We start from the raw sequence: 23535 nt of genomic DNA, 5'->3' as shown, positions 1-23535 counted from the left end.
CAATAATATACGTTCTAGAAAAGTTATGCAATTCCGATTAGGTGTGCCCAACGTAGAAAATTTGGCGTTCCATTTAGAACCTTCTTTTAACATTGGTACTAGATACAAAATGCGCTTAGTAATAGTGTAATACTGATATCAATATATCATCATCATAATTGAATCCAGCGTAAAGGTGAGCCATTAGACATTCACCTACTTCTTACTGAGATTTCAGACACCTCTAAATATTTATTTAAATTTAATTTTTATATAATATAAATCATCATATGGACAGAAGGTTCGGCTTTTATAATCATTATCTCCAAAGCAAGACAAATAATAATATCATGATTCTTTAATAGGATAAAATATTTATACGGATATATTTTAAAATGAATCTTATTTATTGGAAGAAGAACATTTCACGATGTAGAACATTTGACTTTGTTGTAATCTTTACAATAAGGCGGGAAAAATATGATGGATAATAATATATTAAAATTAATCTTATTATTTTATCAAAGATGTTATGTGTAGTCACTAGATTTATCATTATATATTTATCTATAAATATATATATTATTTGAATTATTTTTAATATATATTTTATATTTTAATTTTTACATCTATTTTATATAAATAACTTATTTTTAATGTATATCTAATATGATTATTGTTCCGAAAGTTGGTGTTAATGTATTTATAGTAGAGTCGATAACTATTTTTTTGGAGTAGTTTCATCTTTTTTTGTGGATAATCGTTCTTTTTATCTTAAGAATTTGTTAGAATCTATTTTTAAGTAAAAATAAAGATAGCAGAAGAAATTCGCATAAACAATTACTTATTTAAATAAGTAAAATTGAACCTTCTTGTGATAACCGATTTTTAGGAGTTGAATAAGTGGAGATCCTTAATAAGCATTTATACTTAATAAACTTGATTTTATTTTGGACCTGAAGAATGGTTATATATTATAACAACATAAATATTGCTTTTGCTTCTGCTTTTGCAATAATTATATCACCTATATTCACCAGATATTCCAACCACACAAGTCTCCTCATAAATGATATAGTTCACCTACTAAAAGAAAACTCCAAAACATGTCAATCAACACCTAACTTATACCCTTAAACAAACTTAAGGTTCAGATCAAATACAAAGAAGAAAACTTGCAGTTGGATTCTGTTTTTTTTTTTTTTTAAATTGAATAAAGAATATCACTTTACTTTAACTCTATATAAGTCAATTTTATTCAACTCAATTCAGTTAAAGTCCCAGGCTCCCATAGTCTCCAAATAAATAGTAACAACAAATCATATTAAAGTAAATTATTTTTTTCTTAAAAAAAAAAGAAAAAAGAAAAGGCAAGACCATAGAAGATATAACACGTGGTTAGAGGCCTCAGAGTTGTGACATGAGCATCCACTCCTAAACACAAACGGAAACAGAAACATAGCCACTGAACTTCTTCTTCTATTCTATAATTTCTATTCATTCATCTAAACACACAAACATAGAAAGATGCGGTTCTATCCAGGCTTAACCATCACACCCACCGATCACCGCTTCTGCGTCCCAACCGCCACAAATCCCGTCTCTCTAAGGCCCATTATCGGTCCAATCAAATCCCCAAACCGAGTCACCTTCTCCTTCAAGAAGCCCAGGGCCACCCTCAACGGCGCCACTGCCACCGAGGATAAGCCAGTGACGGCGGTTGCGGAGCTGAGCTTCTACGAGCTTCTAGGGATTTCGGAATCGGGGTCGCTGATGGAGATAAAGCAAGCGTACAAGCAACTCGCAAGAAAGTACCACCCGGATGTGTCTCCACCGGGTCGGCTCGAAGAGTACACGAAGCGGTTCATTCGGGTCCAAGAGGCTTATGAAACCCTCTCGGATCCCACTAGGAGAGCCATGTATGATAACGACATGGCTAGGGGAGTTCACTTCGCCTTCAATGCTCGTAGAAGTTACCACCACCGTGATCAGGTTTTCCCCCTTTTTTTCTGCTGAAATTTAATATTCGTTTTGGATTTTGATTTTTTTTTGTTATTGTTTGTGTATAATTAGAAGCAAGTTTAGTTATCTGAAATGCTTGGATTGGTTTATTCTGTCTTCAAGATAGGGTTTTTAGCGAATAGTTCATGTAAAGCTTAGTTCTTTTATATTCCGTGCTCATCACGTTGATTCCTTTAGTTGGTTGGACATGAAAATTAGGGCTTTACTTTGCGTTTGAATCTGTGAATTTGTTTCCCTGCTGATTTATCCTTGTTAGCAATTTTGCTGTTTCTGTTTCTGTTGATATTTATTTTTTGGCTAGTTGTTCCTCCTCCAACTCTGTGCCCATGAGGCCATGATTGATTTTTCCCCATTTTTTTAAAATTAATTATGATGAATGTAACCACTAACCAGCTCCTTCGTTGACTTTTTTTTTTTTTCGTTTGAATAGATTCATATTGATTTTATTCTGGCTTTTGTCTTCTTTTTCTGGAATAATTTTGAATGTGTCAACTTCAACCCCATTTCATCATCTCAAAGACTTGATACATGTATTATTAAATTCAATGCATATATATGACTCTTGAGCACACTTTGAGTCAGTAGAACCTAATTTTATACCATGGTGATGGGAAATTGTAGGTCCTACCAACATGCTTCATGCCTTCTAAACATATGGAAGAAGTAGAACCTTTTCATATATTGTATTTGCTTGTTAATTGGTCCTTGTATGTCCATCTCAATCCGAATTGTTTTAAGACAACAATCCTTAGTGTGTTTTCTTTTTGTAATTTTTTATTTTTTCTAATAATCCAAGCGATTTGATTTGTTCTCAGGTGGTTGAACATAAGAGCGAGTGGAAATCTCGTTGGCAATCACAACTTTCTGAGCTGAAAAGAAGAAGTAAGAGCAAGAGCAAGGATGAAGGGAAGAACATGTCATGGGCAGCAAGAATGCGCCAACAAAGAAATGAATCATCAGATGAATCATGACTAGGATTTCCATTATTGTTCTCGAATCTGTGTATATGTATATATCTATATCATTTCCACGTTAGTTTTTAGATCAGATATATAGTATTACTTTCGGTTCACAACATGTAGTTATGACTTTTATGGTATGTTCATAAATTAATGTATCTACTACCATAAACAAACTTTACCCTGATACATTAATTTATAAATGTACCAAAAAAGCTGAAATAACAGTTATTGTGTGCCAGAGTGGTCTGGTGGCTGCATTCACTATGCTAACAAAGTAACAAACCATTATAGTTTGCCATTGCCACCCAAGAACGGGAAGAAAAAGAGAAAGAGAAAGAAAAGGAAAGTGGTGCCTCTTGGCCTTAATAATCTAATTATAGTTGATTATTCTGCGTCACACTTTGTGATAAACATGTATTCTGGTGTCATTTTCTTGGCTTAAGTGGTGTATTTTGTCTCTACTAATCATTCAACATAGTTTGTCCCAATTCCCAAGTTTCCAATCACAGAGATAAGGTGATAATAACTATGATGTCGACCCATAACAAAATTGGATACCACATAGCTCCACGCCAATTTGTATGTAGAATTCTAGCAAAGCAAGCAAGCAGGCCCACTTGTGCCTCAGTGTTTATCGTAGTTGTCTCTAAATAAATCACTAGTAGCCGCCACCGTTAAAAGGTATGTTGTTTTATAGCGGTATAGGAAAAAATTATATTATTTTTAGGGTGTAGTTAATATGTGTATTAAATATATTTAGTGTACATGTTAAAGTTACACTTATTATTAGTAAAAGTTTTCAAATTTTTTGCTTTAGTAAACATACAATAAATAGATGTATTAAAAATTTAAACTTTGTATCTTTTTTCATAAAAACTTTGTTAATTAGTAATCATAACATGTGTTATTAGTTAAACCATTATTTTTATACTAAGTTTAAACTAAACTTTTAGTGGATATTATTAAGCTATAAAACTATATGTTAGTGTTTTGAGAGATATAATTCATGATAAATTTGTTCATTGTTTATGTTTAAGATGAAATTGATTTTTGCATAAAAGGGTATAAAGTTATCCATGTAGTATGTATGACTTTAAAGTTCGAGAAAATATTTATAACAATAAAACTATGTTTAGAATATTCTTGTTAAAAAATTAAAAGTAAATGAGTTTAGCTATCTTGTGTCTTCAAGAAATATTTTAATAATATAATAAAAAATTTAAATTTTTAATGTATTTATCTTATCCATAATTTTTAGTAAAATATTTTTTATGATATTATTAAAATATATTTTTAAAATATATGTTAACAAGACTCAAATTGAAAGAAGAACAAATACATTTAATGCATTAAAATTTTAAATTTAACAAGTTTGTTAGAGAGTTTTTATATTTTATATCATATAATAATAACTTGGTAGAAAGGGTTCGTTATATAATTCAACATCATCATCATCGTCCTCTACGTTGAAAACTAAAATTTTTTCATCTCATATCATATATGGATTAACTATATATTAGGTATATCCTAAAATTAATCATTAAAATTAATTATTAATATAAAATATATATTAAAATAAAAAATATATATTAAAAATAAATTAAATAATATATATAAATTTATATAAAAACTATGATGATTGATTTTAATTATTAATTTTAGTATATAAATAATATTTTATATATAAATTGTTTATTAATAATAGCTTTATAAGGGGAGAAATAAAATTAAAAAAATTATTTATACACTAAAATTAACAATTAAAATTAGTCAATAGTTATTTATATATAAATATATATGTATTTTAATTCATTTTTTATATTATATTTTATATTAATAAATAATTTTGTTAATTAATTTTAATATATACCTGTTATTTTTATTTTTATTTTTTTGGTTAGTGAATTAAACAATCGCAATAAATTAAATAATCCTCAATTTTAAGTATACAACACACTTAATTGCAGTCTCTAGAATTTAAATTCCAAACCTTTGAGATAGAGAGAGAAAAATATGCCATGTAAATTAAAGTTCATTAACATACCTATTATATTTGATAAAGATAAAATAAATATCCAAGGCGCTTCATTTGAAAACAAAAAAGGGTTTCTTTTAAAAAGCTCGTTCTCGACAAAGCATAATGGTACCTTTTAATTTATATATTTAAGTATTTAACCCATCTCGGATCTGCCAAACTTATATAATAATTAATTCATGTTTTTGTTTTTTCTGGCACGTGATTTATTGTCTTAACATTTTACTACTGTTCTAATATGAGGCGAAAATGGTCGTTAATGTAGTCAACCCACTCGTAAAATTAAATCAGTGAATTAACTCGCAGTTCTCTATTAACATAAAGTAAAACTCACCATTTCCTTGTTTTAGCTGTGTAGACGTTAAGTTATTCACACTTTTCCCCCTTATTTTATTGTGCCTCATTCGGACTAGTTTTTTGAACCTTTTAAGTTTTAACATTGCGAATTCTCGTGTCTTATGTGCTTAAATGTCAAGCAAAATAATACAAATAAACAATGACATATTTTTATGACTTATTTGGATGAACTTCTAAAAAAATATATTTTTTTGAGATATTTTTTTAAAGATTATATAAAAAAATAAAAATAATTTTATATTTGGTTATTTTATACAAAAAAAATTTATCTATTAATTATATTTGAATATAATGGTATAAAAGTATTTTTTTATTTAATTATTACATAAAAAATATCTTTTTTTAAAAAAAATATAAATTACAGCTTCTTAAAAAAATATTTTTTATTTTTTTAGTATTTTTACTTTTACTAATAGAAATTTGTCAAACACACTGAAATAAAAAAAGATCTTTTTTATTAAATTTTTTTTATCAAAATAATAATGTTCAAACAAGCACTTAATAGAATAATATAGCTTTGCAAACAAAGTAACTCTTATATAGCCAATAGAAAATGCTACATCCACACAAACATAACGTCGAACATGACAATTATTGTTTCACAAACACTTACATTTTATTACATTTGGTGCACAATAATAACACATACTTAATTAACTAAAAATCACCCTCAAGCAGAAGACCATTAATCTTGAGCTCAGGTTTAATCTTCACAATTTGATCCTCAGGCAAAATCATGGTCACAAATTTCCCATCAGAGCCATTCTTGTTAGCACCTTTAGGCCATGGCATAACCAAAACAACTCCTTCATCTCCAACACCTTGAAGTGTTGTGTAAACAAACCTTGGTTTTTTTCCCTTCAATTCCAACTCATACACATTGGTTTCTTCTAAGTCAACAAAAGTCAAATTTGCACCATACACATAGAAATCAGCCACCCCTTCATCTTTTTCCATTGCTTCTTCAATTAGATTCCTTTCGTCGATTCCTTGTTCCGCAAGCATGCTTGCCAAAACCCTAAAATTAGTGTCACTCATTGAAAATTCACTTCCAGCTTCAACCTTGCTTATGACTTGATTATTGCCAATTATATCATTGCCATGACTCGGGTCGGGTTTGCAAATGGTAACGGTGTTGGGCTCGAATCCGGGCCGAACTTGGGCCACACAGTGCCAAATCACAGCACAAAGGGATTCAAAAGGAGGGGTTTGGTCAGCACTCGGGCCCCAAATTTGGGCTTGTAAGTAGTTCATTTGGGAGCCAGTTACTTGGAAGGAGAATGTAACCATTTTGCAGTTGTTCGGTGGGATCCAGTGGTCGCCGACCGGGTCGACCGGCTTTGCACAGACTGGGTCCATTTGAGGTCCAGTTCCGGTGGGCCTTGGGATTGGTCTTGGGATGTTAATGGGCTTGGTTAGGTCCAAATAGTTCATGCATCGTCCCCAGTTGTTGATGAACTCAGAAGCTGCAAATGGGTCACCAAGTATATGGGCCCAGCTAAGGCCCAAGGAAATTCCACCACACCTAAAATGAGTTACCTGTCGGCCCATGGCCAGTCCAAAAAAATATAAAAAATAAAAAACAATGACTTACCTGGAATTATAAAAAAAAAATTAAAAAAAGAAAAAGACAGAGTCATAAATATGTGAGGATGGTTATCTTAACTTAATATGTTAGTCGTTAAGTAGTATATAATTAATTAGATAGATGTGTGGTTAGTTGCTCTATTTACTATTCATTTAGACTAGGGTATTTCATCAGTTTCTTTGTTTCCTCATGTGTCTTTTCATCCTATCCATTTTTATGAAACTGACCTACATCCAACCCCATTATCATTAAGAGGAGTATATAATAGTTTTCATTCCATAATTTAAATTTCGGTTCATTTATTGTCAATTCAGGGAAATTATTATTTTATTGAGAAATGGTTGTCTTTCTTCTCTAAATTTAATTCGGAGTATGCATTGCACTTGAGCCCCACCGGACAGAAGGCTGGCAAGGCCATAATGAGTGTCAATTTTAAATATATGTAATACTTAGTATTTTATTTTAATGATACAATAAAAACAATACACGTTTATAGACAATCCCTATCTTGGCTTAATATTATTTATTTTCATAGTAGTAGTGTCTATTTATTCTGACGTGCGATTTTTTCCCTCCAAGTTGTGTGTATTTTATTAGAGTTCTCTGAACCACTATGATCTAGAATTATTGGTTTCCCTAAGCAGAGCATTAATATGAGTGAAAGCCACACAAAATAACGGGTTCATGTATGTTATATCAAATTATCAACCATTTTCTTATTCGTCATAAATTAGAGCATAGTAGGGACTTATTAATAGTATGAGAAGCTCCAATAGCATGTGAATGTTAGGGTAAGGGGGGTAGTTGCATTTTGTAATTTTATTAAGAAAGATAAGTATGCTGTTGTGCTATATATGTATTTATTGATTTTATTCTGTCTCAAATATTACGATGATATTTTTTATTATTATTGAATGAAATGTGATATTTTTATAAGAATAACTGAATTGAATAACTCAAGCCTACATTTATTTTCTGGAAAGAATTGTAAACTAAGCCTGCCGAGGCTAATTAACTGTGTGATTATTTTTGTGGAAATGAAGATGATGATGGTGGTGATGGTCCCTGGTCAAGAATACAACTGAAATTTCACAATTAATTAAACGATTCTTCTACACATCTCTATAGTATTCTTCAAAAGAACATTTTTACTAACAATATAATTTACATTTTTAAGAAATTTAACTTTATGTGTTTTAAGAATTTAGTTTAGTAAATTCCATCCTAATAAAAAAAAAAGACATTTAAACTAGTAATTGTTTTAGAAGGAAAAATAGTGAACACTACGTATTTTCCGTGATATTATTAAGACTGAAATAGGGTTAGGCAGTCAGGCATCAACAAAATGCCTAGGCGTGTAGTACTAATGCATTAATTAATGTGTTTCATAAGTGACTCGTCTAAAAGTTTTTGAATTTTTAAGAAAAGATATTTTTTAATTTTTTTAAAATTATATTTGGATATTTTACACAAAAAAATATTTTTATTATTAATTATATTTCTGTATAATAATATAAAAGTATTTATTTATTTATTATGTAAAAAATATATTTTAAAAAAATATATAAATTATAATTTCTCAAATTTTTTTGTTTTTTTAGTATTTTTATTTTTACTATTAAAAATTTATCGATTACGTTAAAATAAAAAAAATTAAATTTTTTTTTATCAAACTTAATAACAGACAAATAAACACTAAACAAAATGATTACATTTGAATAAAAGAAATAACGATACTTCATCTAACAATAATTAAAAGTGTAGGGTTGTGTGAATGAGGTTTGAAAAAAATAAACTGTGAAATTTATACACTCAAAAGTAGTTATTAAAGTAATTCTAATATAAAGACAGAAGATAAGACTAAAAATTACAGTATATCAAACTTTACGAGCGGTAAAATGAATAAACCATGCAACACCACCTCTTTAATATAATATACAATTAGCTAATATATTAGGTGTTTATTAAAATTAGTCATTAAAATTATTTATTAATATAAATATATATTAAAAATAAATTAAATAATATATATATATTTAAATATAATAATTGATTTAAATGGTTAATTTTAATGTATAAATTATATTTTTGTAATACAATATATGAAGAATTGGTTATTTTGTCATTCTCAAAGCAAATTTTGAAAATATAAAATTAGATAAAATAAAACATATGATCAACACAATAAATTCTGAATATATATATATATATATATATATATATATATATATATATATATATATATATATTAAAATATCAGTGTTTCAAAAACATCTAAAATTTTTCCTAATTTATTACATGATCTTGCTTCGGTTGACTTTTGAAAATATGAACTCTTCTATTTTTAAGATTTAATCAAAAGCGAGTATATATATATATATATAAAATATGATCTGATCCTTTTGTATGATTTAGTTTATAAAAAATAAGAAGAATTTTAAATGTACCTGAAATACCAGCATTTTGATAATTTTAATTATTAATCTCAATTATAAAATATATATATATATTAATTAGAATTAATAATAAAAATGATTGAAACATCGATATTTTAGGTATATTTAAAAAAATAGAAATTTATGTACAGTTAACTTTATGTGAAGTTAATAAATGAAGGTTATTAAATGACAATTTAATCAAACCTATCAAATTATTTAATGACCGTCAATTATCAACTTTACATAAAATTAACTGCACTTGAATTTTTACCATTTAAAATTTTTTCCAAAAAATATACCTATTACCTAACCACTTTGGTGTCTCACGAATGCTTTTGTCACACCTCCTCATATAAAGTATCAATATCATGCATTGACGCTGACAACCATAATAAGCCTGCATTTATATGCCGAACTAGCTTTTCTCACTTCTATTTGTATTTAGTTATTTTCTAGGATTTTGTTATCATATACACTACATCCTTATTTTTATATATACAGTATTGAATATTATTAAAGAAAATAATATATATAGATATAGTGGAAAGGATCGGAATAAAAAACAAATTCTTAAAATAGAGTTCGTTCTTCAATTATAATACTGGAATGAAGAATTCAAAACTTTTTTTTTCTTTCTGTATCGTTAAAAGTTGGTGTCTCATTTACATAACTATAGTACTACTGTTTACTGAAACTGTGGTCCATATGATATTAAACTTTATTCATCTGTGTTTTTTTTTTTTCTTTAGTTTTTTAAATTTAATAAAGGTTAAAATCAATCTTATTTTAAAGATGTAAATAATATTGATGGAACCTAGAGTTATTTTCATATAAAATTGATAGTTGATAACTGTTAGCTAATAGTTTAGTCAAATTTGTTAAATCATCTAATAATTTTCGACTATTAATTTGAGATGAAGACAACTTTTGAGTTTTGACTGATAATAATATGCTATTTTTCTTTTCTTTTTTTTTTTGTATCTTCCAATTCATTAATTAACATTAGCAGTTCCTAGCTACTTCCTAAAGGAACAAAAAAAAAAAAAAAACACTTCCATAATAATAGCTTTCTCTCCGTTATTGATGATTCAATTTGAGTAGTTATTGATTCTTCAAGTCTATGAGGTGAGAGACGCAAATACGAAAAATAGAGCTTTAGACAAAAATATTTAACCCAAAAAAACCTTTCAAAAAAATAATGTTAAATGATTAAATATATATAGAGAGAAATGTTTATCTTACTGGTTTTATATATATATATAAGGTACTTTATCATCGTTATAAAACAACAAGGTTATATAAGTGTAACCGAATCTGATCCCTTTAAAATTCTTACGTATTTTTTAACCACTAAACTACAATTTATTGATTTATGAAATAAGATAATGAATAAAAATATAACTTGAAAAACATAAAATGTGTGATGCAAAATAATAAATGATAATAAAGCATTATGATGTGTGTAGGCAGAGCACCTGCAACAAAATGGGAGGAGAAAAGAATAATTCAGGGCCAATGACTTGTTGAGAGGCCAACAACTTGTATGAACCCCAATCCTTCATTTCAAGCCACTCATCCAAGGTTTTGTCATACTTTGCCTCAATGAACCTTGCTCCACAATCATTGCACTTGATGAACGGCCGGCCGGTTTCCGATCGCCGAAACCGGCCGCAGGTTATGAAGTAGTGGTTGAACCAAGGAAACATTCGTTCCTTTATGTGCATGATGCTTAGGCTTTGTGCCACGTCACTATCAAAGAAATAAATCATTCTAAGGTAGTGAAGTTTCATGGCCAAGTCTAGGCCGGCCGGGTTGTGGAATACGTCTGTTCCACTCACTCGGCCTGGCCCGACTGAAGATAGTCTCAGATCATACACTAAGCTCTCTTCTTGTGCAAAACCCATGGTTATTAAACCAAAAAATAAATTGAAAAAAGAGATAAATTAAAGGAAAAGAGGGACTTGAGTTGGTGTACCAAAGTGGGAGGTTGCCACCAACAATATATAGAGAGTGATGGAGTGGGGGTTTTGCAAGAGGGACCATTCTTGGATGGTTGGAGATTTTAATGGAAACTTATTGTGCGTTCACTCGCCATTGGTTCCGTACACAATGAACGGTTAGACACTTCCATTTTTTTATTTTGTTTTTCAAAAAATGCTTCTTATTTTGTTTCCAATCCTCAAAATAACTTCCCTTTTTCTACTTGTAAATATACCTTAATGCGCAGGATAATTCTCACCTTAATGAGAAGTTAAAAATAAAAAATGTGATTTCTTTATAAACATTGGCTTGCTTGGACTTAATTTACTTTCGTTGAGAGTTGAACTCAAGACCTCCCGCTTACTAAACGGGTGCTCTAACCAACTGAGCTACGAAAGCAGTTGTTGGAAAAAAAGTTCTCTGTTTTTATGATATCCTTTATTAATATTTATACTATAAAAAATGTACTATTTAACATGAGTTTTTAAAATCCCCCGCAAAATAACTCCAAAAGTGGAATTATTAGGTAACGGCCGTTTTATAAAAATGGCCGCAATCTAATAGCAGGACATAAAATTTATGTCAGTTTTGCAAGTCGTTGTAACAAATTTTGTAGGAGTAAAAACTGCCGCGAAAAAAGAAAAAAGAGTTGCAATTTAGCGGGTCTTTTTTAGAATTATGTCGCGAATGCAATCAATTGTTACTGAATATAGATCAAAAGTGGCTTTCCTGAATGCATGTTATTTGGAGAGCCAGGCCCAGAAAGTGTTCCATCCCCTATTATATATATGTTTGCCAATTTTATGATATCTATTATTTAATGTCTAAATATTATTTAATTTATTTTTTATAATAAATTTTAAAATATTTAAAATTTATCAAAGTTTTATATTTTTAAATTAAATATTAACTATTTAACCTTTTTTTTAATAAAATCACCAAATTTTAAGCACCATAATCTATGATGACGGATACCGACACAGACACGGGATACGATACGACATGAGATACGTCGACACGCAAATTTTAAGATCTTGTAAGACACGAGGACACACATACATATAAAAAATAAATTATTTTTTAGATAAATCGTAATAATATTTTGATATTTTTATTGATATTAAAATATAAATTAATTTTTAAATTATTTTTAATATCTTATTTTAATTATATCAATTATTTAAAATATTTTTTGTTTTAATAAATAATAATATATATTAAGAATAAGACTTGACAAGCTGACACGTGATGATTTTTTTGGTAATTGGGACGTGATAGTATTTAGGTGTGTCCAAGTGTATTCGGAGAAAATTTTTTTTATATTAATATATGGGTTGACACAGCAAACACGTGTGTCGGACGAGTGTCGGTGAACGTCGTATCCGAAATATGTCCAACACGCGGATACAACAACTTTAACAAAATGTCTGCATTTTATAGACCAGAACAAATAGAATTTCATTACATAATTAACACTCAACTACCAGCTAACTTGTATTAATTAATAATTCTGATTTTTTAAATTAATATTAGGTAGTAATTATTTAAATTTTATTTTTAAAAAATATAAAATTAATAAATAGTAATTGCAGTAATTTAAAAATAAAACATTTGGTTCAATCCGAATTTATTTCCTCGTTATTATCCGAAACGTGTGTGGGGATGGGGCAGAAACACGAATTTGAATCCTCTAAAATTTAAATTTTATTTAGAGAGTAAAGTGTGATTTTTCACCATTTATTTCATAGGTGGGACTAAGAGAGAATATGAGAGAGAAATCATTCAAGGATAAGAGATCATATTTTACCTTCTAAAATAAAAATTCAAAATTTAAAAGATCCAAATTCCAAAAATACAATGCAATTTTTGTAAATGATTGAAGAATTTTTCATAAAAACGAAAATTAAATTCATATTTTAAAGTTTAAACATTGTGAATGATATAAATATATCATTAAATAGTGTAGCATCAATATTCTACCAATATGAAATTAAACTTAATGAAAAAAGGATCACTTTCTAATAAACGGAGGATTGGGATGTTGCCTTCCAACACCTTAAAAAACTCTTGTTGAAATCATCGGTGTTGGCAAAACTGTAAATAGAGAACCGACTTAGCGATCTCAGATGAAACAATGGGCGCGAACTCATTTGAAAAGCGGAAAATCGATAATTTTCGGTATATTTCATCGACAAGATATTTCAAAACGTAAAATATCGATATTTAAAGTTGAAAAAAACTAGTTTTTGTCTTGCTTATCTCGTCCCGACATCTCAGACAATATTTCTAAAGTCACTCCAATCGTAATTCGATCCGACAGTCCATCAGAAAGGTGTTGTAAAAACCCAATTTGGTGGGTAAGATGATGGCATAGTCGAAAGAACTATCACAATACGACGTCACCTACCAGCCAAGGCATGCCAAAATGGCGAAATTCTTGGCCAAAATGGTCAGTCCTAATACCGAGCCCCTGACCTAGCAATGGGAGCTCCATGTGGACGGAGTCTCCAATAATGTTTCAGGCAGGGCGGAGGTGATTCTGGACAACCTGGATGGACTCTTATACGAGCAATCTATTAAGTATGAGTTTTCGGTATTGAACAATCAAGTCGAATACGAGGCTATCTTAGTTGAACTTTCGTTAGCCAAGGAGCTCGGGGCCAAGAGTTTACTTGTCAAAAGCGATCCCCAAGTGGTCACCTCGCAAATCAACGACACCTACTAAGCTCGGGATCCACTCTTCCAAAAATACTTGAAAAAATCCGAGAATTATGTACCAGCATTGAAGAGGATGTAGTCCAGCACGTTTCTCGAAAAAGGAATACCAGGGCAACACCAAGACCTCAGGTGGTAACCTCTCCCTCATCCATGGGGCAGTCAAGGAACTGTCAATAACCTTCGTGGTGGATTCACTGGAAGATGCCGACTAGATCACACCTATCCGACAATACTTAGAGGAGGGAAAGCTTCCTAACAGTGCGCCGGAGTAAAAACGGGTGAAAAGACAAGCATCCAAATACACTATAATCCAGGGGACTCTATACCAAAGGCGAACCTCCCAGCCCCTCCTAAAATGCTTATGTCCCAGATAACCAGACTATGTACTAAGGAAAATCCACGAGGGATACTGTGGCCACCACATGGGGAAAAAGGCGTTAGCCCAAAAAGTCGTGAGAGTCGATAACCCAGGAGGTGATGAAGCTCGTTAGGTCATGTGTTAAGCGCCAAGAGAATGGCGAACTTCACCAAATGGATCGAGGTGGAGGCTTTGGCCACAATAACGGCTGCTCGATGCGGGAAGTTCTTTTGGAGGCAAATAATCAATCGCTTTGGAATCCCAAAAATTGTAATCTCTGGCAATGACACTCAATTCTCCAACAAAAAATTTTGGAGTCTCCTTGAGGGGTTGGGGATCTGACAGGCGACAGCAATTCACTTTTGTTGATCATCCTCAAACCAACGGACAGGTAGAAGCCGCCAACAAGGTAATCCTAAAAGGGATCAGGAAGAGGCTGGAAAAAAAGAAAAGGAATTGGGCGGAAGAGCTCGACTAAGTCCTCTGGTCTTACCGTACCACATCATAGTTGGCAATGAGAGAGACCCCCTTTCGGTTAACTTACGGCACGGAGACCATAATCCCGGTAGAGATTGGGGAACCCAGTCCCAGGTTCTTCATCGGGGTGATTGATTGAGGAGCAGAGCTTGAACATTAGACGAAGTTTGAGCCCTAACTCACCTGAGAGAGACAACCCTTAAGCAATGGCTAGCCCTCAGGTATAATTGAGGTGTCTGCAAAAGAGCCTTCGAAGTGGGAGATTTGGTCTTACGACGGAACGATGTTGGAGCCCGGAATTCAGGAGAAGGCAAGTTATCAACAAAGTGGGATGGACCCTATCGTATTCGGGAAGCATGCGGCAAGGGAGCTTGTAGTTGGAACGACTTGACGGTTCAGTCATCCCCAAAACTTGGAATGTCATCAACCTTAAGAGATTCTACTAGTAAAAAGTCTTATTTGTAAAGGGTTAAGCCACTATGTACCTTTATGTCCTTCATCGTTTAGTTATTTTGTCATGGATATTCTTTCCTCCCCCTCTCGACCTACCGGGACCTAAGGGAGGTTTTCATGAGGCCCAAATAATAAATTGATTTTAAGTTATTTCTCTTTATTTTCTGTTACAAGTACTCAAATATACGAGGATTATTGCTAATGTTCTATACTATAAAAACATTTGAAAGTAAGTGACAAAAGCGGCACCGCGGGCCTGATAAACCTGGTAGCCAAAAAAGCCATCCACACGGATTTTCGAAAGATAAAACAAAATTTACATACAAAAAAAAGAGTACCAACCAACACAGTCTCATAACAAGTTGGACCATAGGGCATAAATATAGAATACCAAAAATTCCAAAACATGGAAAACATAAAAATAAAGGGACAAGGAAGCCGCTACGCTCTCTTCTCGACACTGAGGTAGGTCCATGATCTAGCCATCACGAATTGTCTTGAAAGCACCAAAATCGAGAGCGAGAAGAGCTACCTGGGACTTCAGGGATTCCTTGATGGCAGAGATGGCCTCTTTCGCATCCCGAACGACTTCTCTGTTTCTCTTCCTCAAGGTATCCGCTATAGCCTCAACAACCATCATATTCTTCTCAGCTTCCGTTGCCCGACTCTCCGCCTTCGTGGCATCTGGCCTTAGCAGTGTCTCCAGATCCTTAAGGCATTGAACCTCGCTAGCAACTTCCTGAACCGACTTCTTCGCTGTCAGGAATCAAAAAGGGAGAGAGAGCTCGCGAGGGAGAGAGGAGACGTAAGCCAGGGAGAGAGCTCTCCGTCGCACTCCGCCACTGCCGCCACTGCTACTAATCTCGCCGACACCTCGCCGTTGTACCTCGCCGATTCTGCTTCTACTTCTGCTTTCGATTCGGCTTCTGCTTCTGCTTTTGATTTGACTTCTGCTTCTGTTTCTGCATCTGCTTCTGATTTTGATTTTGATTTGTTATTTTTTATTTCATTGTTGTTGTGTGTTGATTTTGTTGTTGAATTTGATGTTGTTTCTGAATCTGAATAATGTGTTGTTGTTGTTGGTGTTGAATATTGTGTTATTTAATCTGATTATTGGTATTTGGTGGGAGTAAGGGAAGTGAAGGTGGTGGTGGAAGAGGGTATTTTTGTCCGTAAAAAATTAAAAGGACGATTTTAGTACCAAACGAAACGTTGGATACGATTTTAAATCCAAAATAACGTTGTGCACAAATTTAATTTTGACCCTAAACCTTAGAGACCAAAGCAGTACTTATCTTTTATTATTATTATTATTATTATTATTATTATTATTATTATTATTATTATTATTATTATTATTATTATTATTATTATTATTATTATTATTATTATTATTATTATTATTATCTGCTTTCATTAAAATAAAGTTTAATTAATATTATTATTAAGTTCAAAATCTGCCGGTATGAGTAAATATCTTTTATCATCATATTATTAATGTTATTTATATTAGTAAGTCATATATATTTATCCTTATACATACATATTGTTATTTGTGTTTTAATATATCCACCTTTCATAATTATCTGTTTAAGATATTTATAATTTGAATCGCTGACTCAACAGTTCTGAAACGCGACACCCAGTCCCTTGTGACACCTAGCCACCATTATCATTAATTATCATCATCTAATCCTATCTTCTCTTTTACCCACCGAACTAACAAAGAAAAAGAGAGAAAACGTGAAGCTTCCATGGAACTCGAGAGCTTCCGATGTTGATTTCTTGAATTTTGTAACTCCAATAAAAACTCTAATCCGATTAAAGTGTTTGTATCTTCCTTTTTTTCACGTTGACGTCACTTTTGTATTTGGAAGAAATCAACGGTGGCGCCGCTGATCTTCCATGCATGGTTCGGCCAAGTGGAAGCTTCGGAGGTGGAGTAACCGATTTTGATGTTTTCTTCTTCAATTTCTCGTTCAGAAAGCTTCCTTGGTGTTTCGATATGATAGTTCTCTTACGAATGTAGGATTTAGTAATTTTATAATAATTAAATATTTTATTGATATGTAATTGTTGATTGGGTGATTGTGGCTTGAAATTGAATGATTTTGTCTTTAAATTTTGATGAAATATTGTTGCTTTAGTGCTTTATGTTCGATTCTGATGAGGCTGCCAAAACAGATTTGTTGTGGGTATTTTTGGGCTGTTTTCAAGTTTGGAATATTGATAAATTTGATGTTATTTAGTGGTTAAAAGATTAAATTAAAAGATGTGAAAAATCGATAACCGAAAAGTTCAAAAAAAGATTTAAAATTAAGTATATATTTTGAAAGATCATAAAAGAATATTTTGGTTTCGAAAACAATGTCTGTTACTAACACAAATATTGTTTTGAATATGAAAATAAAATTTGATAAAAAATCGGAGTTAAAAATAGTAATTATATAAGTTTTGTGGGGTATTTTGAGTAAAAAATAAAAATTTTAGAATAAACTGGATATTTTATAAAAGTTCAAAGTTATTCTAGAAATATGAAATTAAATTAGTAATTTTATAAATATAAAGTTAAAATTAGTAATTTTATAAAATGTTGGGTCAAAAAATAAAATATTTAACAAGTTTGAAATTTAAAACAGAATTTCAAAAAATTAAGAATAAAGCCCTACAAACTAGTTTTTGATATTAAAATAAAAATATTAAATATTACTAATTTTTAAGTAATATTGTTATTTGTATTCATTTAACTAATATATTTCTATTAAAGTTTTTTTTTTATCAAATAAGAAAGAAAGATAAAATAATAAGATTTTCTAAAAGTATTAGAAATACAGAGTTAAATTGAGAATCTTATTATTCTTCTTTCATAAGACATTTAGAGAAAGACAAGAGAAAAGTGTGAAGATAATTTGAATATTAAGAACAAGAAAGTAAAAGAATAAAGAAAAAGATAAGAAAAAGATTAAAGGGATCTCTTCCACATAAGAACGAAGAGTAAAGACTAAAAGAATCTAACGAACATCTGCCACAAAAGAGCGGAGAACAGAAAAAAAAATATATGAAAGGGATCTCTACCACAGGAGCAGAGTGCAAAGACTAAAAGAATCTAATGAATCTCTGCCATAGGAGAGCAGAGAACAGAAAAGAAAAGAATGTATTAATTAAAGGAAACTCTGTCATAAGAGAGAAAAGGGCAACGATAAAAAGACTTTAAAAGATTGTCTGCCATATGAGAGCAGATGCAACCTTGTTTGGGCCTTAATGCCAAATGTATAGTGGAGAGACCCACACATTGTGAACTGTTTTCCAAATGTAAGCATATTATAACACATTTAAAAGTCACATTGTATTATATGCACATTGTATACATCTAGAAAGTCATATTTGGGATTTGTGCCCGAGTAATGTCATGAGTGTATAGGCAACTGAAACATGAGTTTATGGCCTATATATGACAGACATGCATCATACTTGTTTACGCATATCTTTGTGCTGTGTAATTTTGTGATTGTGTATGTGTGCGATATGATTGATTGACGTCTGTGTTCTTTTATTTATCATATTTGTAAGTGTCATGTTAGTTGCTGTTAGCTATCTATTAAAGATTGTATGTATTCCAATGTGAGATTGCTGTGTAATAAAGAACAAAATGAACTTAATTATCTACCCCGACCTTATTAAGGACTCCCCAATTCTTATCCCCTCTTTTCACCCATTTCAGCTACAAGTGCAAAAGTTTACTGCGAAACTGCAGGAGCATAGAAGAATATATTTGCAAGTTGAGTTGTTGCTAGAATTTATTTTTCTCTCGTCTTGTTAGTTGAAGTTTTATTCAGAGGGGTAAGTTTTGTAATTGATTTTGTAGGTACTACTATAATGTGTTATTAATATTAAGTACATGAATATGTGTTATTATGTGCTTATTGAAAAAGTTTTTAACTTTTAGTAAAACTGTCAATAGATTAATGCGTAAATGCTCAATATTAAATAGATAATAAAATAATTAGGTTAGTAACGCCTTAATTTTGGTACGATCATGATGTGTTGGAATTTGAGTTGTTACACCTCATAAGAGAATGCTAAGATTAACCAAGAGTCAAATCATCAACTAATTCAAAAGGTTAACTACCAATTCAATATCCAAAAGATTCATTCACTGACAAGAAAGTTTCTGAAAAATATTATTGATAAAACAACCTCTAAATGATTACAAAATACGACAAAAAAAACCAATAAACATTATATTTTTATGAGTAACAAACAAAAATTATATTTAGCAAACATCATATTCATTAAATCTAAATTTTTGTGGCAATATTGTGCACACAAAAATTCGGAACAAAATTTGATTTCTAAATTTTTCTTTTTATTTTTCAAAAAAATATGGTCATCCACGATAAATTAAAAAAATCACTTTACAAAAAATTATCAAATTTTAAAAATAAAAACATCTTAGGGTGTGTTTGGTTTGCGTTTTTATTTTTTTTATTTTCAGTATTTTCTGTTTTTTAAATTTTATAAAGAAAAAAGATGAAACAGTGAAAACAATAAAATCATGTCTTTTGTTTTCACCACCCGTTTTTTTTTTTTCTTTACAAAATTCTAAAGATAGAAAACATTGAAAATAAAAATAGAAAATGAAAATACAAACCAAACACATCCTTATTTTGGGGTTTGTTTTGTCAACAATACGAACTTTTGGGTACTATTTTGTTAAGAGTAAATTTTTTTTTTATCCCTATATATTTTTATTTTAGATAATCCCCACCTTATAGATTGAAAAATGACAATTTTATCTCTTTATCCTTTCTTTTCATTAGACACATAATTCTTTCCCTAAAATTTTTTGTCAAATTTTGACAAAATTTAATGACATATCATATTAGATTCAATGACATAGCGTCACTTCTTTTACGTGGAATATAACCCTTTGATTAGGACCTTAAATCCCCGTCGAATGATTAGGACATTTTTTTCCTAAAACAAAACCTTAGCTCCATTCCCTTAGCAGCAAGCACGCAGCTCCATCCATCATAGTATGTCCAACACTACTTCTCAATGGCGCCACACTCTTTGTAGATTTAACTTGAACTCTCTGAATTTTTGTTTTATTTTTGGGCATTGATTTAAAAGCAGGAGGCAAGTCTAAGAAGATCAGTCGTATAGTTTTCAAATCTAATGATATTTACATCAACCTCTTTGTCAAAGTACTTCTTCTGTTATTTACGTTATTCAAATTTTAACCCTATTTTCACCTATACGGCTATACCGTTTTCACCTATACCATATTTACTCAAATTAAACCTCAACTACTTCTGATAAATCTTGAATAATATAATTATTTGATGTCAAGCCTTATCCACTATCCTATTGAAACACAGTACATTAATCAAGCTAAGGAGTAACAACGATTCTTTAAAGAGAAACATTTTATGAATACTTAGTTTTGAATAAATAATGAATTGCAATAAAAATAAGATAAATATATATTCTGAAATTGTTATGTGAGATTTTTAAACATTTTCTTTGTGTCATTCTAAGTTTCTAACATATAATTGTCAAAATTAATTTTTTTTAGACGACGTTTTTCTTCCGTTTAAAATTAAATAGTCTAAGTAGTTACGTATTACTGCCTGCATGTTCATTAATTATTAACCTTGATGCGAGTCTTATATCAATATAAAGTTAAACTGTTGTTATTATGACAATTTCTTCGTAAATTATTAATTGTTTTTCGAACTATTTGAGCGGAGCTGATTAATACATATCCCATAAATGCGGTGTTGTACTTACATGTCACAATTTACTTCCTAATTAGTTATTATATTAAAATATAAAATATATATTTTAAATAAATAAACAATATATATATAATATTTTAAATAAAATTATTATTTATACATTAAAATTAATTATTATATATTTTATTTTTTATAAATATATATAATTTAATTTAATTATAATATATATTTTATATTTTAATATATATTTTATATTAGTGATTAATTTTAGTGTATATAATATGATTGTATTTTAAATAATTAAGTACACGTAGAATTCTTCTAATTAAAATAGAAATACAATATTATTTTAGTCTCTAACGTTTAGATCAAATTTTACTTTGATCTCTAATGTTTTAAATGTCTTATTTTAATTTAAAAAATTTTCAGACGTCCTATTATTTCAATTTTAAAATAATTTTAACCAAATTTAATGTTGTTCCTCTGTTAAATTTGACAAAAATAATTTGTATATTAAAATGTCAATAACATTCAATTTCAGTATATAAATAAAATCAATTCACTAATAATCACTAATATAAATTTTTTTGCTTTGATATTAGCGTTTGATAATTGATTGTTAGGATTTAAAATTTTATACAAAAATAAAAAATAAAAAAAATATTACAAAAAAATTTAGTTATATTTTTCTAACACATAAAAAAATATGACTTAACTAATAACATTAATATCTACATTATTCCTGCGATTAATTATTTGTATCAAATTTAATAATAAAATAACATTAAATTTGACATTGAATTCCTGCTATCTGATTAATCATTGAATTCCTGCTTTCTGATTAATCACCTCTTACTAACCCATAAAATCGTAAAATGCATGGGTTTCCTATCACAGTATGTGGGTAGAAATTAAGAGAGATAAGGTTTTGTGGGAAGGGATGGAATTGGCAAAGAGACAAGGCATTTGAGTTTGAATGTGACAACACTCATCATTTATGAAGCAAGGCTGAAGGCACCTCTTTAGGTGCATGCACTCAATGCATCCTCACCATACCTATCTAATACTCAGTCCCACATTAGTCATTACATACCAATGCACCTTCCCTTTCTCTCTCTTTCTTTTTTTCTTCTCTTTAATTTTAGTTTTTTCTCCTCTCTATATAAAAAATTTTCAATATTATTAACATACTTTTAGATTGGATTATTTAATTTCATTTGTCTATGTTGCTTTGATTTTCTGTATTAATAGGAGATTTTTTTAGAACAAAAATATTTCTGTATATTATCATAATTTTTTTTTCTCCTAAGAAAACTATAATCACACAACACATTTATTGGTGCCGTAACCACTTCTTAACATACGTGTACTTTGGAAAAGGGTAAGGTATACGACCTTAGACAAAATTAAGTAGATACATGTGGTGTGGTATCTGGTAATTTATATAATAATCTACATATATTACGAGGGAGTGGGTTCCAATACTTTTCCATTACCCTACACCCTCTTGTCTCGGTGAATGTATATTAAATTAGTATATATTCTTCTTTGCACTGACCACTTGATGATTCAACTATATATTAATTAAGGGAAATGTTACAGTGTTTTTGATATTGTGTCTAACTTATTAAAAAAAGTAAATAAATAATATTTAATAAAATTTAAATATTTTATTTTTTATTTTAAATATTTTATTTTTTACTTTCGAAAGAAAGTTAAATAATTTAGGTATCATAGAACTCACCTTAATTAATATAAGTACTTCAATTATATTCGTTTATTAAATGGAGAAGTTGTACTGTGCGATATATAATTCCAAATACTTTTACTTGTAAACCAGATTATGATTTTTGTTCTGGATTATGCGAGACCAAAAATACTATCTCGTTTGTGGAAAAATAAGACAGAAAAGTAGATTTTCAAAAATTTTATTGTTTTGAACCAAGAAAAACAATGGGAGAACTGGTATTAATATGGAAGGACGATAAAGATATTAATATTATTTAGCATGCTAATTTTTTTTATTTATTTCACCTGAAGAAATAAAGTGTAGAACAGAATTTTAAAATTTTTTGAAGTACATTTGTATAATGAAGAGTCCTAATGAAACATTCAATACAATTAGATATTAAATATGCTAAAAATAACTAGAGAAAATATTTTAATTATTGGTAATTTTAATGCTATCTCAGCCTTTAATAAAAAAATAATAAAATTTATATCCTATATTCAAATTTTTTAAGACTTTATTAACGGAAGCAGCCTGGTTAATCTTGGATATAAAAGTAGTATGTTCACTTAGAATAATAAACTGGCAGGAGTTAACTTTATTAGAGAGAGATTGAATAGATGTTTAGCCTCTATCGAATGAAAATAGAATTAACCAAATGATTCGATTGTGCACTTAGATGACACAGAATTTGACTA

General features: G+C 29.8%; 2 protein-coding genes and 1 non-coding gene across 3 annotated transcripts; 1 reads left to right on the top strand and 2 right to left on the bottom strand.

Annotated features, from left to right (window-relative positions):
- The first annotated feature begins 1080 nt into the window (after positions 1 to 1080).
- LOC112792650 (chaperone protein dnaJ 20, chloroplastic) lies at positions 1081 to 3451 on the top strand. Its single transcript, XM_025835969.3, has 2 exons — positions 1081 to 1971; positions 2817 to 3451. The coding sequence occupies exons 1-2, from the start codon at positions 1507 to 1509 to the stop codon at positions 2970 to 2972; spliced, it is 621 nt and encodes a 206-aa protein (XP_025691754.1). The 5' UTR covers positions 1081 to 1506; the 3' UTR covers positions 2973 to 3451.
- Positions 3452 to 5867: 2416 nt separating this feature from the next.
- LOC112792649 (protein ECERIFERUM 26-like) lies at positions 5868 to 11559 on the bottom strand. Its single transcript, XM_025835968.3, has 2 exons — positions 10857 to 11559; positions 5868 to 6894 (listed from the first exon to the last, which is right to left on the bottom strand). Exons 1-2 carry the CDS (start codon positions 11283 to 11285, stop codon positions 6013 to 6015), a joined length of 1311 nt encoding a protein of 436 aa, XP_025691753.1. The 5' UTR covers positions 11286 to 11559; the 3' UTR covers positions 5868 to 6012.
- A 127-nt stretch (positions 11560 to 11686) lies between these two features.
- TRNAT-AGU (transfer RNA threonine (anticodon AGU)) lies at positions 11687 to 11760 on the bottom strand. The gene has a single exon. It is a non-coding gene; the product is annotated as a tRNA-Thr (tRNA).
- Positions 11761 to 23535: the final 11775 nt, after the last annotated feature.

The sequence above is a fragment of the Arachis hypogaea genome, chromosome 13 (genome assembly GCF_003086295.3).
Source record: "Arachis hypogaea cultivar Tifrunner chromosome 13, arahy.Tifrunner.gnm2.J5K5, whole genome shotgun sequence".
Lineage (NCBI taxonomy): Eukaryota > Viridiplantae > Streptophyta > Magnoliopsida > Fabales > Fabaceae > Arachis > Arachis hypogaea.
The sequence above is the reverse complement of the archived record's forward strand: the minus strand, read 5'-3'. Positions and strand labels throughout refer to the sequence as shown.